Raw genomic sequence first — 23,908 nt, forward strand, 5'->3', positions numbered from 1 at the left:
AGACTTGTAGGGTTTAAAGTAGCTCAGTTTCTGGTCCCAGTTCTGGTACTACCAAACAATTAATTTTTAAGACTTCTTTAAGCTCTTGAGATTGTCTTGCCTTGGACAAATCATTTTGTATTTCTGGGACTCAGCTTCCTCATTTCTAAACACATACACACACTCTCTCTCTTAAAGGTGCCTACCAATTCTAAAATTCTATGATTCTAAACTTTCTATTTACTTATTATAAGATTTTGGTAGCCTTTGCTCAATATCAGTTAAACTTCCTGATAGCTCTAAATTTTATAATCCTTTGACATAGTTTAGTAATATAGAAAGACCGTGTATCTTTTGGTGACAAATTTCAAGTTAGGAACATTGGGTCATATCCTTTACTTGGCAGGGGTTCAGTTTCAGTTCTTACTGCATGACCTCTTTTATCTGATCTAGCCCTAAAACTGTGATACCTTCATTTATGTATTTATTTGTCTATGTATGTATGTATGTATGTATGTTTTAATGGTCTGTCCTCCTTTATATGTGGCACATCCCACTTTCATCATACTTAACTAGTGTTTGTTGAAAGCAGAACATCTCATTCTAAACACGTCCTAAGGCAATTTAAGGAAAGTATTTAGTGCAGGGAGACCTGTGATAATGTAATAAGTTTCACAATAGTAGTGGTAGTTTGAGGAAAAAAAGAGATACATTAGTGCTTCTTATTTAGTTTCCACAGGCCATTTATTCCCCAGAGAAGTTTGTTTATTTTACAGTTTTGATTTCAGATTTTCATTTTTGTGTTTAGGAATCTGTTTATCAAAAAGTCAGGTTTTCTATCTGTTGGAGATGACTCTGGAATATGCAAAGCCACTTTAGATTTGTGTCATACTAAGCTGTATATTAAAATAATCGTGTTTGGTTATTTTTTGTTTTTCATTGGCTAGACCAGCAAAGGAGGAGCTTACTGTTTTCCAGAACTTCGTGTTGGTGTATTTGAAGAAATTGTGCCCATGGGAATCAATCCCAATGTGATTTCCTACAAAAAACCTGGTATGCTTATTTTAGAAAAAAAAATATATTTCTTTATTAAGATTCAAAACTGTAGAGAGAAGGAAAACAGAAAGTAAAAACTCAGGTCAATAAAATCTATAGTGATTTGTGAATAAGCATTTTATTGACTTAGATGAAATGGTCATAATGTGAACACATTAGAAACCTGAGCAGGAATTCATGATGTTTAAAAGCTTTGACATTTGAAAAGTGTCTCAGTTTTCATCTGATTATTTCATTCTCACAAATTAAATTACTAGCTTTCTAGAGTAGAATAATTCATGTTCATTGGACAACAGTATTATCTTACAGAATCCTTCAGGACAGACGTTACAGATGATATTTCTTCATTATTATTGGAGATAACTAGAAATACCTACATATTAATATATGTTATTACATATTACATATAGGTATAATAATTTGTCACTATTCAAATTGTCATTTAAGGACAAAAAGAGGAAATAAGAATTATGTTAGCAGCAGTTTCAAGGGAAAAAAAGTAACTAGATTTAGCATAGTGTGACTAAGGCAATACAGGCTGGTGGAAAGTGTACTGGATTTGGAGTGAAAGAACCTAAATGCTTATTTCAGCCATAATCCTTACCACCTTAGAAGTCTTGAGCAAATCATTTCATCTCTCTGGGCCTGTTTTCTCAACTGTGCAAAGAGGAAATTGGATTAGATGATCTCTAAGCCTTTCCAACACTAAACTTTTTGATTCTTTGACTATATAAAGCACATCACAATTAACACTGTGTTTTAATCTGGGTAAATTTTAGGTAAATTAGCACCTTTTAAAGAATTTTGAATATTCACTGTCAGCTTAGTCTTGGACTCAAAAGTCAGTGGAATTGTACAAGAAACTTACTTTCATTAGATTACTCAGCAGTTGACTTGCTAATGCAAATTAGTACTGTTTTATTCATTTTATTCTATATGATATGCTACATATAGCAAGAAACTTTGATACCTGGATTCAAGAGTGAATATTCTCTGACTCTTTGGCTGGCATTTTTAGTTTCCATAGCTGTAAAGAGACAGAACATTTCCTAGGGGACAAAGAATACTACTTTTTTACTCCATTCTCAAAGTTATCAAATTAGGGATCATAATGTGGTCATGAGAGTCCTGATTACCCAATTTAGCTCGAAGGCTTTCCAGACTTTTCCAAACAACTAGATAGCTCTGTTGTTAGGCATTAAGATATTCCACTGAACTCAGTGATGCTCTTTGTGATATTGATCTTGCTTGTTAAGGAATAGGCAGAGTTAAAAATCCTTTCTCCACATTAATTTTAAAATTCACTTTAATCTGTGACTTAGAATTGGACCATTCAGAAGTTAAACAGTGTGCCTTTTTTTTTTTTTTTTTTTTTTGCTGCTCTCACGGTAATAGCAGTATCATGTTAGGAATTGTGGCTAGGTTATGTGATTAGAGTGGAAACATATGGTCAAATAGAAATTTATTTCATGCTTTTCTATATTAGATCCCTTGATGGTAAGCCAAACATGATTTGGCAAAGTTCTGAATGTTATAATTGCTAAATTTCCTTTTATTTGGTAGGCCAAATTCTCTATAGGAATTCCACAAAAAGTAACTCAGAGTAGAGAGGTTAAAGATACTGTGCAATCTGATGTGTGAAATTGTCATAACACCCAGCTGTTTTGCCAACTTAATTGTAATTTGTGAATATTAAGAGATTTGTGTGGAGAAGACCACTTAAAATAGTTTTGTCCTGGCTCTCCAAGATAATTTTTTAAATGTCTTTAAAGTACTTTTGGTTTGATTTTAGGAATCCATTTATCCCCTGGTGAATTTCATAAAGAAGTTGAAAATTATTTATATCAGGGTAATCAAGAGCAAAATGACACTATTCTGCTGGACTGCAGGAACTTTTATGAAAGTAAAATAGTAAGTTCATTTTGGGTTAGATCCTTATTTAGGTTCAATAAAATGATTTCATTCTTCTCATACTATTCAGTGATTTCAGAGAACAAAGAAGCCCACTTGTGTTAATCACATTTAAGAATCACTATTTATTTTTCTTAGCATCTGATTTCTAACAAAATCACTATTCTGACAGTGTTTGCAGTTTTAAACTAACTATAAAATCTTAAACTCAGGATTTGTCAAGGAAGAAGAAAAAAGCATGTGACTTTAAAATATTTTAACTTCTATCAGAGTTGTTTGTCTTGTAAGCATACTCTTGTAATTTATGACAGGATTTCATAAATTTTTCTTTGTGAAAACTCTACAGTTCTCTCCCTTAATGTCTTTCAGAAAAAGGGGGACTTGGGGATTCAATTTTCAATTTAAAGTCTTTGAAATAAGTAGGTGGTAAATCAAAGCCTGCGATTTTAAGAAATCAAGACTGTCAAATCCAAATGCTTCTTTGCCAAGACTGAGGTTGTTCAAGGAATAAAGCCATGTTGTTCTATTAACTCCTATTTCCCTACTACCCATTGTTGTTCATTGCTTTCAGCAATTGTAATCACATGACAATCATTCAATATTTTAGGGACATTTCCAGAAATGCCTGGCACCAGACATCCGAAAATTCAGTTATTTTCCTAGTTATGTGGACAAAAACCTAAACCTTTTTAAGGACAAGCGTGTGCTGATGTATTGTACTGGGGGCATTCGTTGTGAAAGAGGTTCAGCCTACCTCAGAGCTAAGGTAAGCCGGGCTCCCTGGAGTGTGCAGCATCTGGGGACAAATAAGTTCACAGGAGCAGCATATAGAATGTATACCTAAGGCCATACTAGAGAAAAATAACTTTTGTAACACCATCATGTTAAATATTCCTTTAAACTGACTAGTAAATAGAACAGCTTAAGTGTTGCTAACAGAAGAATGCCATGAGGGAATAATGGGAGAAAAGTAGCTCTAGTGGAAAGAGCAGGGACTGAGCTTCAGAAGAATTGGATTACTATCCTGGCTTTGCTACTAACTAGCTTTTTGACTATAAGCAAATGATTTTGCCACTCTGGACCTCAGCTTCCCATTTAATCTAACATGATTTTTACTGACATTTTCTAATATCATGTTAATTATAAAATATAGGGAGTATGCAAAGAAGTATACCAGCTGAAAGGTGGCATCCACAAATACTTGGAAGAATTTCCTGATGGTTTTTATAGAGGGAAATTATTTGTTTTTGATGAACGCTTTGCTCTCTCTTACAACAATGACATCATTTCAGGTAGGTCATTCACTTCTCCCCAGAATTCTAAATAAGGATGTTATGAACTTTCTTTCTCCTAGTCAATGTGAAGAACATAGCCCAAAGCAGTGTGGTCTAATATCCTGGGAGGGGAGTTAGGATATTTAGGTTCCACTGATATCTGCTTTTATGTGGGAGAACTCAGACGAGTAATGTAATTTTTTGTGGCTTTAGTTTTCTCGTCAATAAGTCATCTTCAAGGCCCTGCAATTAAGCTCTATAAGAATACAATCCTGGAAACTATCCAGAGTTTGTGACAGCTCTAAAATTCTTCCTTTCATGAGGTGAATTTCTGCTGTTAATCTTCATTAGCTCAAAGCTTGAAAACAAAGTCTTTTGAGTAGCCTGTTCATTTTAACAGAAATGAATTTTTAACTAAGAAAAACTTCTCAGTGTCCAAAGGCAGAAGTTTCTCCATTTCCTACTAACTTCATTTAATAGTTCCTCAGTCATGAAAGAATAAGCCTTTTTATTGAACAAAGCCAGGATTTATTGTATGCAGCAGATTTCATTTTGTGGGAGAATTAAAAAAAAACAATGGACACAGCCCCTCTGCTTTTTAGGATCCTATCTAAGGGATATAGTATTGATGATTTACCCAAAATAAGTAAAATGAAAAATGCAGGAGCTCAAGGATAAGAATGAGTAAATCATATTGCAAGAAACTATAGGCTTGGTTGCAGTATAATTCAGACTGGAGTGGGAGTTAGAGAATGATAGTCAATAAATAGGCTTTAAAAATATATAATAATTAAGGAGCTGTTATAAATTTCTGATGAAGCTGGTGATGTGATACAGATAATACTTAAGGAATGTGGTTCCTGTCTTCATTCTTTAGCTTTGCTTACAAAGGAATATGTTAAAGGCTTTCAGGTTAGGAAGCTTTGAACAGGAATCTGTATTATTCCTTCAGATCATATGGAATATGAATGGATATTTAGGACTTGAAATAAGGGGAATAAATTAGAGGGGATGAATCCAAGTCATGTTGCAAAGGAAATGTGGATAGGATGTGGCTGAATATTTGGACAAGGTGGTCAATAACAGAAGGTGCCAAAGATAATCACTCTCAAAGACTGAGGAAGAATAATTAGATTGATCTTCACAGTGCAATTAGAGCAGTAGGTTTGAGGGGAAGTTCATAAGCTTAAAGGCAGTGATTAGTACATATCCATGTGTCCGAGAGAAAAAGAGACAGAAAGTGCCCTGGAAAAAAGGAGTGATTGTCCTTGTATATACAAGTAGAAAGAAGACTCTGGCCTCAGGGTGGGAGGTAACAAGTTAGAGGGCTCACTTTCAGAGAGGTTAGACAACTATGTCTTCAAGGGGATTGATTCCCATTCAGGTGTGGGTTGGCCTAAATGGTCTGTGAAGCCCCTTCTATCTCTATGATTTGTTTTAAATGCTATGATTTCAAATCTTGTGATTCTGGAATTGCCAAAAGAGAAAAAGTGACCACCAAGAAAGTGAGACAATCATGGGACAAATACAAAAGGTAATGTATAACCCAAGACTGGGCTGCTCAATAAATCCCAGTGGTTTCCTGTGGCTTTCAGGAGCAAATACAAAATGCTCTGCCTGACATTCAAAGTCCTTCATAACCTAGTCCCCTTGTACCTTTCAATTCTTATTATCCCTTATACTCTTCCACATACTCTTTGATGCAGTGATATTTGATCTCTTTGATCCCTTGCTGTTCCAAGAACAAAACACTTCATCTCTTGACTCCAGGCTCATCTTCCATGCATGGAAGGCTTTCCCTCTCCTGACCCAACTATTGACCTCTTTGGCTTCTGTTAAACCCCAACTGTCTCTTGTCTCCTGTCTCTTACAGGAAGCCTTCCAGCCCCTCTTAATTACTTCCTTTTTATCCTGTATGTAGTGTGTCTGTACATATTTGTTTCCTTGTTGTCTCTCTCATTAGATTATGACATTCTTAAGAGAGAACTGTCTTTTGTCTCTTTTTGGATCCCTGGCACTTAACACCATGCCTGGCACATAGTAGAAATTGTTTACTGATTAAAAAAACCAAAAAAGGAAGGACTAATTAAGCACCAGTGCGAAAGAGAGATGACAAATTTAGAAGGTTAAGCCTCAAATTCAGGAAAGGCCTACAATGAAGTAAAGATTTAGACAAAAAGTGGTTTTAAAAAATGATAGTAACATAAAACATACTCATTTGAGAAACCTGAATAGAAAAGAGAAGTGAGCTAAAATCTCTTTCTTTTTTGTGCCACCTTTTGAAAAAAGGATAGAATTCAGGAAGGAAAAAGACAAAGCCCAGGAACAGAAGATTTCTGTTAAAAGATGAGAGATTTCAGCATTTATTGGACACAAAAAGTCCATTTATTAGCTTGTGTTTTTGAGAGAAATCTAACAGCACTGACTTTGTTTATATGCAACACCTGGTTTTTTTTGTTTTGTTTTGTTTTGTTTTGTTTTGTTTTTCCCTCCACAGAATGTACATACTGTGGAACCAAGTGGGACCAATATAAACTGTGTTCCACCTCACATTGCCACCAACTCATCTTGTCCTGTTCAGACTGCCGAGAGAAAGGGCTTACAGCGTGTTGTCTCACTTGCCAGGATAAAGGAATCAAGCTAATTTCAAGTCCCAGTGAGAAGAGTTTTAAAGAAGAATGTGATTGTACCTTGAAAAGGCCCCGTATACCAATTGAACTTTCACAATAATCAGGACTTAGTGGATGGTGTATATAGGCAAGCTACCAACTTTTGTGAAATTATGCCATTGCTTATGTTAAGCACATCTTCAGCATTTCCCTGTGGGGTTCATGGTGTCAATTATGAGGGTCAGGGTTATTGGCCTACCTCCATGAGAAAGTCATGACAGTGATAGTAATGGTGCACAGTAGACTAGTGTGCTTACCAACAAAAGTATTGTGTTCCATCTGTGACTTATATCGTATCATCTTTGGGCTGAATTTAAGACTGGTGGGAATAAGGAAGTGATGCTGCTATCATTAGGCTATGTTCTTATCTGAGCATTTGGAAACAAAAAGGGCTGAAATTGATGTGGGGGAAACATAGTGACATTGTTTGTCTACTTGGAGATGAAGCCTGTTCAGGATTATGTCTTTGGCAATCCTGCAGTAGAGGAATGCTTAGGCCGTAGAACTGAAAAGTACCAAATATACAGGACTCCATTGTTAACTCTCTTTAAATTATAGCAAAGTCAACATGTAATTTCAGTTTTGTGAACTTAATGGACAATAACAAATACTTATTTAAAGATGTCTTAAGAAATTTTAGACTCTTATAATTGCCATTGTATGTTTCACAAACTAGAACTGTGAGAATGTCCTACATGTACATTAGTGTGCATATGCAGGGCCTAAGACTCAAAATTTGTTCCCTTCATTTGCAATTTGGGGTATCAAGCTACTATTTTGAGACTATCTGGATTTTTTGTATTGGATGCTTGATAGTAAAGAAGAGAGAAGGTAAGACATGCGAACTTCTGCCAATGTTGCTGTTTTTAGGTTAGCTTTTTAGAAATAAGAAACCTTTAGGAATTAGTCTGCAGATTCCATTTTTCAAAGTCATTTCTTCTTCCATTTAAATCTTCAAGACATTTCCTTTACTTTGTAGAAACATCTCAAGATAAAAAGTCATGGTAGAATGAAATGGGGGAAAAGGATAGTTCTCTGGCAATAGTATTTTCACAAACATTTATTAACTTTAGTTGTTATTGAAATGCATTTGTAAAATCATCCTTAATTAGTAATTCCTGGCTTATTCATTATTGTGAATTTTTGAAATTATATAGGTAACAAAAGGAATAATTGCCCTGATCTTTAGCAGGAAAATTGCCTGTGTGACTAAATTTTTTCTTGCCCAACAACACTTTAAGGGATTAATTTCCATTTTGTTAGCTCTGTTATACTGGGCCTTAAACATACAAAATTAAATAATTTGAATATAAAGTTCATTGTTATCTGAGAATCTCAAACCATGGTATGCATATAGCTGGTACTCATTAGTGGAGAGTGGATAGCAGAAGTTGTTAACTATTTGGAGTCCATTACTTCCAGCAAAAATACAAAGGTCATTTTTCAAGGACTGAGATAAGAAATATACATAGGGCTATCATTTAGTCATTTTAATAATAAAATGCCTTGAAATAGATAGGGGCACTTGACTTTCAGTCTTGTTAAGAAGACCAATTCAGAATTTTAAAAATATTCAGCACATGTGGAAATAGAACCAAGCTGACATTTTCTAACCTTGTTAACCTATAAAAGGTTATTTAATTTAATAGGTTAAAACCTATTAAAAGTATCCAGGGTTTTTTTGCTTTATATGTAGCAAATTTTTTATGTTAACTATTACATCAGAATTCCATAGATGAAAATGAGTCTGGAGAATAATAAATCCATAATCTCACATGGAAGACTTTAATAATAAATATAGTCTCATTATTGATACTTTGCTTTACATATTTTTATGTTCCTATTCACTTAGTCCCTTTGGGGACTTAAAGGAGGCCTTAAAATAGAATTAGACCTCAGCTATCTATTACAGAAAATAGTTGGCCTTTATTTGACCCCATGGAGACCTTGAAGTCTAGAAGCATGAAGAAGAAGGCAAGAGCAACATTGGGGCAGCACTGATCCCTAAACCATAGGAGCAAATGGCCTCTCGAACATTTAAGACAGAGAAATAGCTGGAGATGTCATTAAATCTTGAGAAGTGATGGCAGCAAAGGGGAGTCACACATCCTGGCTATGTCATTCCATGAAGAAAATGTTTTAGAGATACAAGCATGGTCTCTTAGCTTTCTGCTTTGGATATCACAGGCAGTAAAGATGCTACACGTGTCCATCATGGAAGATGCTGAACACAGGATTGGGCTAGGGATTTCCAAGCTGAAGGAACCAGGCCTCTAGAAAAAACAGCCATTGAGATAATAGCTAAGCCTCCCCAAAAAACCAAAACACCGTTGGACTGAAAGTGTCTGAATCAAACTTATGTAAATTAAATTTCATTTTAATGTAATAGGGGAACTTCTATTTACATAAACTGTAATGAATTATTTAGTAAAGCAAATAGTTGTTCTAAAGTTAAAATCACCCCCAAGTGTATCTGTTTCATAAAGTATGACTTTTGTATGTTATTATAAGACTATCTGAAAGTGTGATATGCCTATAAATCAAAATAACCACTGTCTCTGATTCGAGGTAGGAAAACCTAAATAAGTTTAAGATCTTAAGGTACTTCTAACTTTTGACATGTCATCAAAGCAACTAAACATATGCTTGAAATTAGTAGTAATAATTTGTATTTCTCAGGTAGTGTGCACCTTTCAGAGTATTTTCATGTGTCTTTTGAGCCTCGAAATCACTCTGTAGTAAACCAGGCCACTTATTTTTGTCCTAATTTTGTAGGTGAGGAAACTGAGGCACACAGATGAAGTGTTTGCCCAGGGTTATCCAGTAAGTTAATGGCAGGACTTTGGGTCTTCCCAATCCTAAACCAGTGTTCTTTCCATGACCCTTGCCCCTTCCTGTAGAAGGGGTAACACATAGGTCAAACTCTGATCTTTTCAACTATTCCCATCTACCTAGGAAGTCTTAATGGATACTGTGTTAATGTCTTAGATAACGTTATCATTAAATAATGATAAAGATATCTCTCTGTTGCTTGGCTTTCAAGGCAACTATAGACTTCATCATTTCATGAAATTTGAAAGCACAGGAGTGGTGGGTAATATGCTGATGTCATAATTTATGTATCAAAAAAGCTATATGTTATAGAAGGATCACTAGACACAGTTCTTGTAGACTTGAATTCGGGTCCCAGTTTTATAGTTTATTAGCTTGCCTGTTCTTGAGCATCCCATTTCCCTTTTCTAGGCCTTGGTCTCCTCTTCTATAAAATGAAATGGGACTAAATCACCTCCTTTGTTTTTCTGTGAGCTATTTAGATTTATTTAGATGGGGTAGAGTCCTAATCCAGTGGAGATATGGATGACTTTGGAAATGGTGATAGAACATAATGTGAATTGTGGCTTCTGCACAATATTAATTCTGTGGTAGAATCTTGCATGAACTCTTCAAGAGCTCAAGAAAGTGGATATCTTTGCAGGGTATGTAAACTCAGCAATTTGTATTTTCAGATTGGCTGAACATTCTTTTGCTCAGATTTTATTCTAAAAGACAAATGCCAAGATTTTTGTTTTCATGGACAGAGTCCTCCATGACACACAAAACAGTAATAAGACCAACTGATTTAATGTTACATTGTAGCTTACAGTGATTCAGAGTGGTTTCAACAGTTTCCTACAGAATGGTGCTTTTTCTGGGCCATATTTTGAGGCTCAATACTCCAGCTCCATCTATAGTGACCTTTACTATAGATAAATTAATAGAAATATATATATATATATATATATATGTATGTATGTATGTATTTTTCTTCAAAAGCCATTGAAACAAAAATAACCCCTCCTCTTTATCAGTATTCTGTAAGTCTTCTGAACTCTTCAGCTTTTTTGGCATGTTCTTAAGAGGTACTAAATCACAAATTATAAATCTTTCCAAAGGCAATAAAAATATTAGTGTAGATGGCACTATGGCATATTAAAAGGCACAAGTTCTTTTGGACTTTGCATTATTTCTGTCAGATGGGACTAGGAGGTTTGTTTAAGAATCATTTTTGTTTGCTCCATAGAGATGTACAATGTGACAAAACCAGTAGACATTCAGAAATGTTCCCAGCTAGACCACATCTTGTTATATAGTTTGGCCAGATTATTCCCGTTTTCCATTTTTTGTGTATCTACACCTAAAGGATGGTGGTGTCTTTCCAAATTTTACTTTATGCCTGGAATCAGATCAAGTGGTCATTGTTTGGTAAAGAAAAGATAGGATGGATTGTCGATTAGCTTTCCCACCATAACAAATATCAAATCTATAGATGTTCATCTATCCCTGGGTTGTTTTGGGGTTATATCATTCTACTTTTTTTCATCCATATATTCTTCAGCCTTACATAATGTAAAAAAAATATTTTCAAATAGAATTTTGTCTGCAGGTTTTCTTCTATCATAAGACTGAGGGAAAATCCTTTCTGACATAAAATGCCAGTCGGTAAATGCATTAAAGTTGTTTTTATTAAAGGAAAATTAAAGCGGAGATATGGGGGTTGAGAAAAAGAGGGGCAGATTTGGAAACTGAACCTTATAATCTAGTTTTTGAATATTCACTTCCAAACACTCAAAAAACCTCTTTGTTGTTTTTATTTTTGTTTGTCAATAACTGTGACTGCTGTTAAGAAAATGTGGCCTTATTGCTCCTGTTTTTCTGTAGGAATTAGAAACTCAATGTTTTTGAGCTCCTAACTTGTTGAGTGCAATTCTGAAATTCAGTTCTTAAAATTAAAAAAGAATCATAACAATGACTATCAAACTGTTATATTTGCTAAAGATTTGAGATCAGGTTTTAAAATAAAGTTTTTTATAATGTTTCTAAAACCGATGGGACAGTTTGCTTGTTTGTTCATGCATATCACAACCTAAATTCACCTAGCTAATACCCAGGATAAGAATATAAACATTATTATGGGGTTAAATTGCTTTGGTACCATTATGTATTCTTCCATGAAATCAGCAAGTTTTTAAAAAATAACCATCTTGAATTTCTATGACTAAAGGAAGCTTCACATTAACCATAGTTTGTAAAATCTTCAACTACAACCACTAGTTAACTTAAAAACATTTAGTGCATAAAGATGCAATGCAGAACTGAACCACAAAAAAATACACTGTGCAGGTGTTTTGTTTGTTTGTTTGTTTTTTTCTATAGGGTTCTCCCATATAGCACAAACTCTTAGCAGATATCCTATTTAAAGGCATAGGTCTCCAGCTTCACAAACTACACGCCACTTCGGCACTTGGGAATAATGGGCCCAGTCAAGTCTGCCAGCCTCCTCTTCCTCACTGGAAAGGAACAGAAATTAGACATGGATGAGCCAAAGTAATCACTGTGCATGAAAGCATATATACTTATGATATAAACAATAAACACTTTAAACTTCAGTGTTCTTAACACTGACAAGTAAAAGGAAGAGTATTTAGATTCTTATGTTAAGAGTCTGAGGTTTTTCTTTATTTTTTTTTTAATGGTGCTTAGTGGGCTAATCATCTCATTTAGATTTTGTAAAGTTGGCTCAGATAGAGCACTTGTAGAGATCCAATCACAAATGAGTCCTGAACAGCCATATGTGAACAGTTTGTCTATTATATGGGCTACAGTATGCTAATAGCCAGTGTATGACATTCCCACTTTACTACTTCTTCCTCATCTATTGAAGCTATTAAATTATCTAAATTTGAATATATCTTTATTGTAGTAAATATCAAGGAATTTCTATTAGATACTAGACCAGGACGTTATTATGGTCGAAACATTCCTAAAATTTCTGAAATCTTGCTATTTATATATGTGTATGTGTATATATACATACTATATGCATATATAAATATGATACGTGTATGTACACACAGAATGGTTTTTAGGACAAAGATTACACAACATTGTCGATTCCTCCATATTGTATAACTTGACAATTTCTACAAAGACAAACAGTAGCTCAAACATTGTTCATATTTAAAGAATATAAATGCCATAAAAAGGAAAAATTAGCCAAAAGGGTGCAGAACTAATGAATGTCAAAAGCTTTGGCTGTAAGGGACCTGACAAGAAAAAAGAAATATAAACAGATCTGTGTAGAACCGATAGGTGGCAGCAGAAGGTACCACCTGTATAGCATAGATTGTAAACTATTGCCAAACGGTTAAAAAAAAAGAATCTTTCTATACACAGACAACTTCCCCTATTGCAGAGTTGAGAGGCAATGTCAGAGATCAACAGATTAATTCATACAAATTGCAACAAAAACCAAATGAGACAGCTGCTGCTCAATGCTTAAAACTTAAGGACCTAACGCAAAAATCACATAAATGTGGTAAACAAAGGTAGACCTGGTCCACGTAGCATGCAAGTGCAGAAGGGCCATAATGCATTTAGCTGAGATTGTCCTAATGAAAAGGGTTAATGATGACGGCGATCAAGAAGAATCTTAACATGGTGCAAAATTACAAACTGAGTACATAACTATAGTTATGCAAGTATATACCACTATGCCAAGAAGGTCAATTCTCAATTCATAGGCCTGCTATAGGTTTTTATTACATGTAAAATAACCTGTTGATAGGACTGTTTAAAAATCTCTCTCTAAAGAAATTAATTCTCGGTTGTATTAGGGTAAAGGAATCTCTAATAGATGGACTCCACTAAATAGCTTTTATAGATTTTTTTTTTTTTAAATCTTGACTGTCCCCAGCTTGAGAGTGGATTGGGTTTGTTTTTTGTTATTTAGTTTTTTTCTCTTTTATGAATACAAGAAGATGTGGTTTAGGATTTTTACCTATCCTTCATTTGATCTTTGTAAGTGGATTTAAAGGCCTGGAAGCATATTTGGTCCACTTCTGTTTTCATGGGTTTATACTGGTTTCCTGGCAAGAGACCTTCTATCAGTTTTCACACATTCACTTGAAATAATCACTAAGGTAAAACAGGAGTAGAAACTCCATTTCTACTTATATATAATGATTTATCATCAACAATAAGTATATAGAATTTGACTACCCCTGTTCTTCAAGAAGGCATAAGGGAAACAAGGAGATCCTAAAGATAATGGCTAAAAACACTGGTATAAAATAAGTTATTTTTCTCTAGCTATGTAAATGAATTCTCACTTTTTCATGCAGTTTGCTATATAGATAAGAAATATTGGTGTGCATAATTATGTCAGACATCTAACAGTGGTTATTATCAACATTAGGACCAAGTGTGTATAGCTTTTAGGGTAAGGATGAAAACAGCAATTAAATGATTGTAATTTCTGGAAATCAATGGATCTACCCTCATTATGATTACAGCTCTACACAAAAAGCAGGACCTCATAAGTATAAAGAAAATTTATACTGGATCTTATCCAGAGGACTTTGCTATAATGTTTGTATTTCCCAAGGATGTCATTTAAACCTATTTTCAGCATATTTTTTATACCATTGAAGCAAGAAATTCTCAGGTCAGGCAACATGATCAAATCTTTAACTGACTTAAAGAGAACAAGGTGTCATCCTAAGGACATTATAGACAAATTCTTGAGTAGTTTCTAAGTTTAAGGTTGGAATGAGTAACTGGAAAATTTATGCCCTCTATCTAATTTATGCTCTAATCTCTTAAAGACCATATTAGTCAATAAAACTCATGAATGCCTGGAAATGGATCCTGTCACCTAATGATTGGCCTACCCTAAGAACTTACAGGCTCGTCAAACAATTGGCACAACACCTTTTAAAACTATCTTCTAAAATGTGAAGGAACTGAATAGGGAATACTAACATTCATTTACAGTCTTTTAAAATACTGAAATACCCATTCCACATGAATAGTACCATCTAGTGAGAAAGTCTTTCAGACTGATAATTATATAGAAACATAGGACCACAAAGTTGGAAAGGACCTGAGAAGTCATCTAGTTCAGGGCTTCTTAAACTTTTTCATTCACAATCCTTTTTTGCCCAAGAAATTCTAATGTGATCCCAGTATATAAAATAGATATACAAATCAAACATTTACTAGTAATAAATCAGTTTTGTGATCCCACATTCAGTTGCATGATCCCATAGAGGATAACAACTGATAGTTCAAGAAGTTTTGATCTAGTCCATACCTGAATAGTAAATCTCCCCTCTCTGTAACATCCTGAGTAAGCGGTCATCCAACTTATCTTTGAAGGCTCCTAGTGATGAGGAACTAAATTATCTTCCAAAATAACACATTCAGTTTCTGGAGAACTGTGATATTAGGATAAATTGTTTTCCAACTAAAACTAAGATATGCCTCTGTAATTTCAATATTAAGGTTGGAGATTTGCTTTCTAAGGCCAAACAACAAAAATCAATTCACTTTCATGGGCCAATTTTTCAGATACTTCAAGACACTCATCAACTCCCCAGCTAAGTATTCCCTGTTCCAAGCTGGCCATTCCTAGTTCTTCCTCTCTGATATACTAATCAAGCCCTCTCAACATATCAGTCTTCTCCCTCTGAATTACAATCCAGTTTGTCAGTGTCCTTTCTGATATGTCATGCCTAAGATTCAGCTCCACATTTCAGATGTGGTTTAATCAGCACAAAAGTATGACTTTGATTTAAATGAAAGTGCTCATCTAAATGAGCATCAGACTGAATGATTTCAAGACATCTTAAGTGCCAAATGACAGACACTACAGTAGTTATCAACCAAGTAATCACATATCAACAAAGTCCATTAGGTAATAATACAACATCCTTTCTTGCTTTAAATTTTGATATATGCACACCCTCATCTAATATTTCACTTAAAATGTACTATTAATTTATAGCTGTTATAATTTGTACTTTATTTTCAGAGTTTTGATGATTTAAAATGAGTATGTTTTCTGCTTGGTTTCTGTTCAAAACTTTGAACTTTGTAACTTTGAGGGTCTACCCTCTCAGCTCATATTTGTGATGGTAAAATGGGCCATTCTTTTGTTTCAAGTTTATAGCTATAATCCAGTGAATAACTTAAAAGTCTCCCCTTTTCCAGGACTGAAGAGTCTCTGGATGGTAGAAGGGTGTTCAAGAACTAAGAACTGTCTTTTTCAGAAAACCAAAGGATTTTCTATTTTTGCAGAATGCCTCAGAGCATCACCCAGTTTTTGCCATCCAGAAAGAAAAGAAAATAGATCTTTGGCTTCCCTTTTCTTAGAATTCTCTAGCAGAAATGTCACACTTTATCTTAGTACTGCATTCCAATGACTCAGATCTCTATTCCTCCATCCCCCCTCTGTTCTTTTTTTTTTTTTAAATCATAGAAGAATACAAATGACAGAACTGGGTTCTAAGCAATATGCCATCAGTAGACATTCTTAGTGTCCTTTGGAGGGAATTAATGACCTTCACAGATGAGAATCTAAACTTGTTACTGTTCTTTTCCACAATAAGTATATAATTTTCAAACTTGTAGCTCTGATTTTGATTTTTTTTAATTTATATTTTTTAGTAGAGAGGTCTTTACTGATAGATTTTTAGGGAATAAGAAACCTAGTTAATGTAGTTATAAATAGTTACAACACAAGAGGCAGCTGAAGTAACACTGTTGAAAATAGTCTATCAGGATAGTGCCTGGTTGCTCCCTGTCAGCCTATGCACACAGGCTGCAAAAAGTGTGTGACTACATTTTGAGAACAAACACTTGTGCTAAATCTTCTAGGTCATTCAATCAAAAGGTTAAAAGAAAAAAAGACATGTTAAGAGGGATAATGGCACTGTACAGTGCTACAAATCCTTCCTCAGGGAGCAGCAGATTTTAAAGGCTGAAATATTTTAGGGTGATCATTTTACTAGTAGTTCTACTTGTCGATTTCATGTATCCCAAGGAAAATGTCTTTTGTGAGTGGAAATACAGACCTTATTTTACCTCCCTAACTAGGAGAAGGGAAAAGGGAGAAGGAGAATGAGGATAAGGGAGAAGAGGAAAAAAGAAGAAAGGAGGAGATGGAGAAGAAAGAGGGGGAACAGAGACAGAGACAAACACAGAGAGAAAGAGGCGACAGAGAGGCAAAGATGGAGACAGAGAGAAGAAAAAGAAGATGGAGGAAGAGGAAGGTGACCAAGAGACCAGGAGGGAGAGAGAGGACACACTTTGGCAAAAAAAGAATTTTAAATAAACATTGAAATAAAGCCTAGATGGATACATCTTTATATCAATGATATTTCTTACTATTAAGCATAATATTATCATGATGCTAGATTGACAGTAATGTTGAGCCCATTCCCTTATGAAGTACTAGAAAGAGCAAGAAAAGTATCATTTGCCCATCATCTTCTTCTGCTTTATTCATATAAGGAATAGTAATATGCAACCAACCAATCATATTTTTTAAAACATATGAAACCCTCAACTCAGGAATATTTCTGAGATTTACTTTTTTACTACCTGATATTCAGGGAGTCCCTTTTCATGCCTCCTCTCACATTCATATTGAAACAATGTGGGTAAACGCTTGTGTTACAGTTAATCATTCTGAATTAAGTATTATGAACTTGCCTAAATATATATTATAGTGCTAGACAACTTGACAAATGTGCTTATGGAGCAAATTATCAGTTTCAATTATCCTTAAGTTGTTCATCCTTTAAGTAAAGAATGAAAATTAAAACTCCTCAATATCTTTTAGACACTAACTTTTGAAAAATTGGAATCCAGGAACCCAAGAATTGTGATGATGCTGTATATTATACAGTTTTTGAAATAAGTCTGGACTTGGAGTTAGAAGATTTGAGTTCAATAGAGACTAAACTACTAGCTGTGTTTGGGAATAAAAATATAATATAAATTTGAAACTTAATTAATGGTATCCATATTTGATTCATGAAAATATCTTATTCTCAAATCTGTTTTCCAAAGCCTCCCTACTGTGACCCATACTTCAAGCTCAGAAAAATTTAACTCCACAATCTCATCTCTCTTGCCAAGGGTCACATGCTGAATAGAATAGCAACAAACATGCCTCCATTTGGAAAACCTCCAACTAAGCTGAGCTGTTGGAATAAGTCCCATAGATTTCCAAAGAAACTATTTAAGTACATTTCCCTTTCTTTAAACCAGCATTTATATCATGAGAGTAGTTTTCAGCATGAGAATAGAATGAATATTTTCTAGTTGAATTCCATTGTTGAAAGAAAAAGTTTATAGACTATAAGAGGATGGCAAAAAAAAAAAAATTAGTTTGCTGGAAGGGACAAATATTTATTTTAAAGCCACAGTGTGGCCATGGTTTCCTGACATTTGACACCTACTTTGAATTTGAAATTTATTCATTTAGGCATTTTTAAAATTTCCTTTTTCAATGAAATATGAAAAACCACAATGTGGGGCTGTACACATTTGCCTGGGACATTCCAAATCCAGTTTTCAAGATTCTATTCCCCTTATTAAGTTTGCATAGAAGCAATTAAGACATAATGGGAAAAGCACTGAATTAAGAAGGCAGGAAAGAAGAGAGAGAAGAAAATTGTATGAGTGATTGATAGGAATTTGAATTAATGAAATAGGTCAAAAGTTGACTTTGGGAAGAAAATATTTGTGAAATTTGGGGAAAATTTTGTAAAATTAAAATATAAAAATAAAAATTCCAGGCCATATTTTACTTCTAAGTTGAAAGAGAAGTATTTTCAATAAGATATAAAAGGATTAAGGAGGACATAAAAAGAAGGATGTAAAGAAGATTAGGAAACACAACCTGAAGCAAGATTCTAAAAGAAAAATGAGAGAGTTAATGTAAGTAAGAAAAAATGAAATTGAAAGTAAATGTAAAGAAGGAAGAATGATGATTCAAATATCCAAGAGTGCACAGTATTCAAAGTCCTTAAAAATGGAGCTACTAAAAAACAAAACAAAACAAAACAAATAAAAAGAATAGTTTCAAATGTCTCTCTGAGGCTTGGTGAAATAAAACCTATGACTAGACCATGGTTCTAGGTGAGCATAGTATTTTTAAAAGAAATAGTATACTAAAAAAAAAAGGAAGGGAGGGAGTGGTAGCATGTTAATAAAGTATAGTGAGGAATCAGAATGGGGAAGTATGATTTTTCTATAATGCTACTATCACATTTAGATGAAGGCCAATGGAAGAAGAAATAAGTGATTTAATCACTAACATATATTATAGACCACCCCAAACATTAATAAAAAACAGATAAATAGCCTGAGAAACTGTTAAAAAAAAAAAAAAAAACCCTGGCCCAGAGACTTGATATAGTGGAGAGAGAAAATTTCAACAATCCAGATGTATGCTGGAGAGATGATGGAAAATAAACCTCTTGAGAAAAAGTGCAATTTGTCTAAAGAAACAATAGTTACACAGAATACTCACCAGCCAACTTAAATTTTAAAAAGTAAATACAGAAAGTGTATTCAAAGTCAGGTTAATTTAAGAGGATGAACATGAGTGTGTTACCTTCCTGTAAAAATGGTCCCAGGAATTCTAAAGCTCAGAATGAGCTGAGATGGGGATACAGCATGTGGGGATGGGGAGAGAAATAAGGACAATAAAATAGGAAATAGGTCTTGTGTGTGTGTGTGTGTGTGTGTGTGTGTGTGTGTGTGTGTGTGGATATGTATGTGTATATGTGTTTATGTTAGTTATTTTGGGAGAAAAAGGAGGAGGATCAAAGAATGGTGGGTGTTTATTATGGTGGATGTTGTTCAGTTCTGTCTGATTTTTAATGACCCATTTAGAGTTTCTTGGTAGAGATACTGGAGTAGTTTGCCATTTCCTTCTCCAGTTCATTTTACAGATGAGGAAATTGAGGCAAACAGAGTTATGTGAGTTTTCAGTCATATAACTAATAAGTGTCTGAGGTCAGATTTGAACTCAGAAAGATTAAGTCTTTCTGATTCCAAGCCCAGTGCTCTTATTCAGTGTGCCACTTTACTGCCCTCATGAAATGATAACCGAGAGAAAGTAAAAATCAGTTTCTCTTGTTGTTTCTGTTTTCCCTCTCAAGAAGGATGAATTTTACACTGGAAATGGTAGAAGGTAAACGGTTAATACCCAAGATAAGTAAAAGAGCAAGTAGTTGCCTTTACTGAATTCAAGTCTGCTGACCCAAATAATCAAAAGAACTAGAAGATGTCATGGCTGAATATTCAGTGATATCTGAAAGAACCTGAAAAAATGAAGGAGAAAGAAGGGGAGGAAAAGGGAGAGGGAAAAAAAAGGGGAGAAAAGCATGGGGGAGGGGGAAAAAGACAGATAAACAGCAGACACAGAGACAGACAGAAAGCAGAGAGCGAGAAAGCGACAGAGAAACAGACCAAGAAAAACAGATATACACACACAGATACCATAGACCCAGAAATGGACAAATATGTCCATTAAAAAAAAAAAAAAGGTGCAGGAAACAATCCCTGCAAATTATAGGTCATTAGGTACAATCCTGAGATTTATAGGAAAATTCTAGAACAGATAATTAAAGAAATAGCTGGTGAAAAACTAGAAAGGGAAATGGTAATTACAAAGAATATACAAGTCAAACCAGACTAACTTCATTTCCTTGTTAAAATTATTGCTAGTAGATGAGGATAATATTGTAAAATTGTAAATACAAATACAAAAAATATTGTAAAATTTGCCTAGATTTTATTGTAGCTTTTGAGAAGAAAGAAAATAAGCATTTATGAAGTAGCTACTTAGCCTAGATAACCCTAGACAACCACTTGCTGCATATGGTAAAGATTCGTTTAATCCAAGTAGATTGGACTCAGTGACTTATATGATCTCTTCTGATTCTTTTTCCATGATCTGGAATCAGAGAACTTGGTTTGAGATCCAGCTCTATCACTTACATCCAGTGTGACATTCAGTTAGTGTCTTACATTTTCTGGATATCAGTTTCCTCATCTTTAAAATGAGCACATTAGGCTGGATAACCTCAAAAAACCTCAAAAAAAAAAAAAAAAAAAAAAAACTTCCAATTTTAGAGCTTATATTCAAATTTTAAGTCTTGTTTCCCTTTGTTTTCCTTCCTCCCCAATGATGATGATGATAATGATGCCCTTTTCAACTAAGTCTAATCTCCTCATTGTTCTTTTTAAATAAATATCTTGTTTACTTTTCCCTCTGAGCCTTTGCTCAAACATTTCTCCCCCCCACTTGAAAAACCTTCTGATTTCTTATCAGCCTGTCCCCAACATTTCTTTTAAGACCTAACTAAAAGCTTATATCTTTCCCCCAAAATCTTTACTTCATTGTTCTATTCTGCACCAAGTATTCCACAGATATACTCTACGTATGGTTTGAAAATCGCCATCTGTAATCCACTGATACTGATTGTTGTCTACATCTTCATATTTCATGACATCTAACACAAAGTGTTTGGCAGATTTTTTGTTGTTGTTCAATCATGCCTGATTCTTCCTGACCTCCTTTGAGATTTTCTTGGCAGAGATAATAGTTTGTCATCTTCTCTAGTTGTCATCTGTAAAATGAATGAGGAAACTGAGGCAAATGGGGTTGGTTAAGTGATTTTGAATTCAGAAAGAAAAGGCTTTCTGACTCCAGGCCTGGTGCTTTGTCAACTGCACTATCTAACCTAGGGTAAATCACATTTCCTTAATAAGTGCTAAATCTAACTTTCTTGCCCTTAGGGCATCTTTGTTCTAGGATAACTGGGAATACTCTTTCCTGCATGTTTTAATTTTCCTGTGGAATAATCATGGGATGAGACCAATTTTGCTATGAGATTCACAACCTTAGCCTCCTCCACACTCATTATTACTCAGAGCTGATCTGGTAAGATAATGAGTAACCATAGGCCAGTCAACAAACTGTAGCTCTATTTGGCACTTGTGAAAAATTTCAAGACACACATATGGTTTCTATTCATGAGATCTAATTCTACTCAAAGTCCCTAATATAGTCAAAAGTCTCTTTAGTGCAACAGCTATTACCAAGGTCTGTTTCACCCTACTCTATCCTTGTCCAAAAAAAAAAAAAAGTTTCAAAAACAAACTAGTGATGGAGCTAAGACAAACTTTACATTGTAGCTTTTGATCATTTATTCATCCAGAGGTATTAAGAGTATTTTAACTTAGAGAGTCTGCAGATGTGTGCTAGACTTAAAGTCTGGAAGCCCTGAGTTCAAATTCCATCTTTAACACTTACTAGCTCTGTCATCATGAATAAGTCACTTGAGTTCCTGAGACTAAAGTTTCTCCTCTGCAAAATGGGATTAACAGTATCTATACATAGTTGTCTTCAACAATGAGATGATTCAAACCAGTTCCACTTGTTTAGTAAAGAAGAGAGCCATTTACACCCAGGGAGAGGACTGTGGGAATGGAGTATGGACCACAACATAGCTTTTTCACTCTTTCTGTTGTTGTTTGCTTACATTTTTGTTTTCCTTCTCAGTTCTGTTTTTTTTTTTCTTTCTATATCCAATTTTTCTTCTGCAGCAAGGTAACTATAAGCATATGTATACATATATTGGATTTAACATATTTAACAGGAATACCTGCCATCTAGGGGGGAGGTTGGGAGGAAGGAGAGGAAAATTTGGAACAGGTTTTGCAAGGGTCAGTGTTGAAAAAATTACCCATGCATATGTTTTGTAAATAAAAAGTTATTTTTTAAAAGTACCTATAATAACTTTCCCAAATCACTATCATTTGAGGTTCCCATTAGATAATGCAGGCCAAGTACTTTGCACATAGCTATCTAAGACAGCTAGGCTAGGAGATGCCATAGTACAAAGACTGCATTGCATCTGGAGTCAGAAAAGACCTGAGTTCGAATCTAACCTCAGATACTTACTAGCTGTGTGACCCTGGGCAAGTCAATGGGTCTGTATCCCAAAGAAATCATGAAAAAAGAGAAAAGGACCCACATGTGCAAAAATGTTTGTAGCAGCCCTTTTTGCAGTGGCAAGGAGCTGGAACTTGAGTGGATACCCATCAGAGAATGGCTGAAAAATTTATGGCATATGAATGTAATGGAATATTATTGTTCTATAAGAAATGATGAGCAGGCTGATTTCAGAAAAGCCTGGACTTATATAAGCTGATGTTGAGTGAGGTGTGCAAAACCAAGAGAACACTGTGCAGAAAAATAGCAAGATTATAAGTTGATCAACTATGAAGATTTAGCTCTTCTCAGTAATATTGTGATCCAAGACAATTCCAATAGATTTAAGATAGAAAATGCCATCTGTATTCAGAGAGAAAATAAATGAGATGGAATATGGATTGAAACATATAGTATTTTCATCTTTTTTTCTCCTTTTCTTTTTTTTTTCTGATTTTTCTTTCACAACATGACTAATATGGAAATATATTTTAAATGATTTTATGTGTATAATCTATATTAGCTTGCTTGCTATCTTGGAGAGAGGAAATTTAATGGCAGGAGGGAGAAAAAAATTAGAAGCTAAAGTCTTATAAAAATGAATGTTGAGTGCCATCTAGCACATTGGATTGGCCCTGAAGTCAAGAGGACCTAAATTCAAATGTGACCTAGCTGTGTAACCCTGGGCAAGTCAGTTAACCCCAATTGCCTCAACAACAAAAAAAATGAATGTTGAAAACTATACTTACATGTAATTGGAAAAATAAAATGCTATTGAGAAAAAATAAATTTAGAGTCATCTTTCTCCAGTTCTTCAAAATATTTCATAGAACTGGCTAACTTACCAAGGTCATTATTATTCATCATGGCATTAGAAGCCCGAAGCCGAGGGCCTTGCTGTGTAAAATGATATCCAAATTTTAAGAGAGTTGTGTTTTGTTCCAACATGCTCACAATCTCCATTTCCACCTTGTTTCCCAGGGGCTGGCTCTTTGATAAAGAGAAAAAGAAAAGCAAAAAATGTGTGAGAATTGAGCATTTCCCATTTGATTCCCTGACCCAAACTATAGTTTAAGCACCCTTTTTCTCAACTGAACAGTATCAACAGGTCAAAAGTTATCCCAACAAAGATGAGTAAGGAAAATAGACAAAAGACACTAGGTGTTTTTCTCTTTGCTTCATAG

The 23,908-nt window shown here is 34.5% G+C and overlaps 2 protein-coding genes across 2 annotated transcripts in view; one reads left to right on the plus strand and one right to left on the minus strand.

Annotated features, from left to right (window-relative positions):
• TSTD2 (thiosulfate sulfurtransferase like domain containing 2) overlaps positions 1 to 11,751 on the plus strand; it is a 35,577-nt gene extending 23,826 nt beyond the window's left edge. Inside the window, exons 6-10 of the mRNA XM_051995673.1 lie at positions 927 to 1,032; positions 2,828 to 2,946; positions 3,554 to 3,712; positions 4,100 to 4,238; positions 6,718 to 11,751. Coding sequence (XP_051851633.1) covers positions 927 to 1,032; positions 2,828 to 2,946; positions 3,554 to 3,712; positions 4,100 to 4,238; positions 6,718 to 6,950 — 756 coding nt within the window. The 3' untranslated portion in view covers positions 6,951 to 11,751. The remainder of the gene's footprint in view (positions 1 to 926; positions 1,033 to 2,827; positions 2,947 to 3,553; positions 3,713 to 4,099; positions 4,239 to 6,717) is intronic.
• Positions 11,374 to 23,908, minus strand: part of TMOD1 (tropomodulin 1) — a 116,656-nt gene continuing 104,121 nt past the window's right edge. Inside the window, exons 9-10 of the mRNA XM_051995685.1 lie at positions 23,570 to 23,714; positions 11,374 to 12,216 (exon numbers count right to left, since the gene is read on the minus strand). Coding sequence (XP_051851645.1) covers positions 12,152 to 12,216; positions 23,570 to 23,714 — 210 coding nt within the window. The 3' untranslated portion in view covers positions 11,374 to 12,151. The remainder of the gene's footprint in view (positions 12,217 to 23,569; positions 23,715 to 23,908) is intronic.

Source organism: Antechinus flavipes, chromosome 1 (assembly GCF_016432865.1).
Source record: "Antechinus flavipes isolate AdamAnt ecotype Samford, QLD, Australia chromosome 1, AdamAnt_v2, whole genome shotgun sequence".
In the NCBI taxonomy this organism is placed as follows: Eukaryota; Metazoa; Chordata; class Mammalia; order Dasyuromorphia; family Dasyuridae; genus Antechinus; species Antechinus flavipes.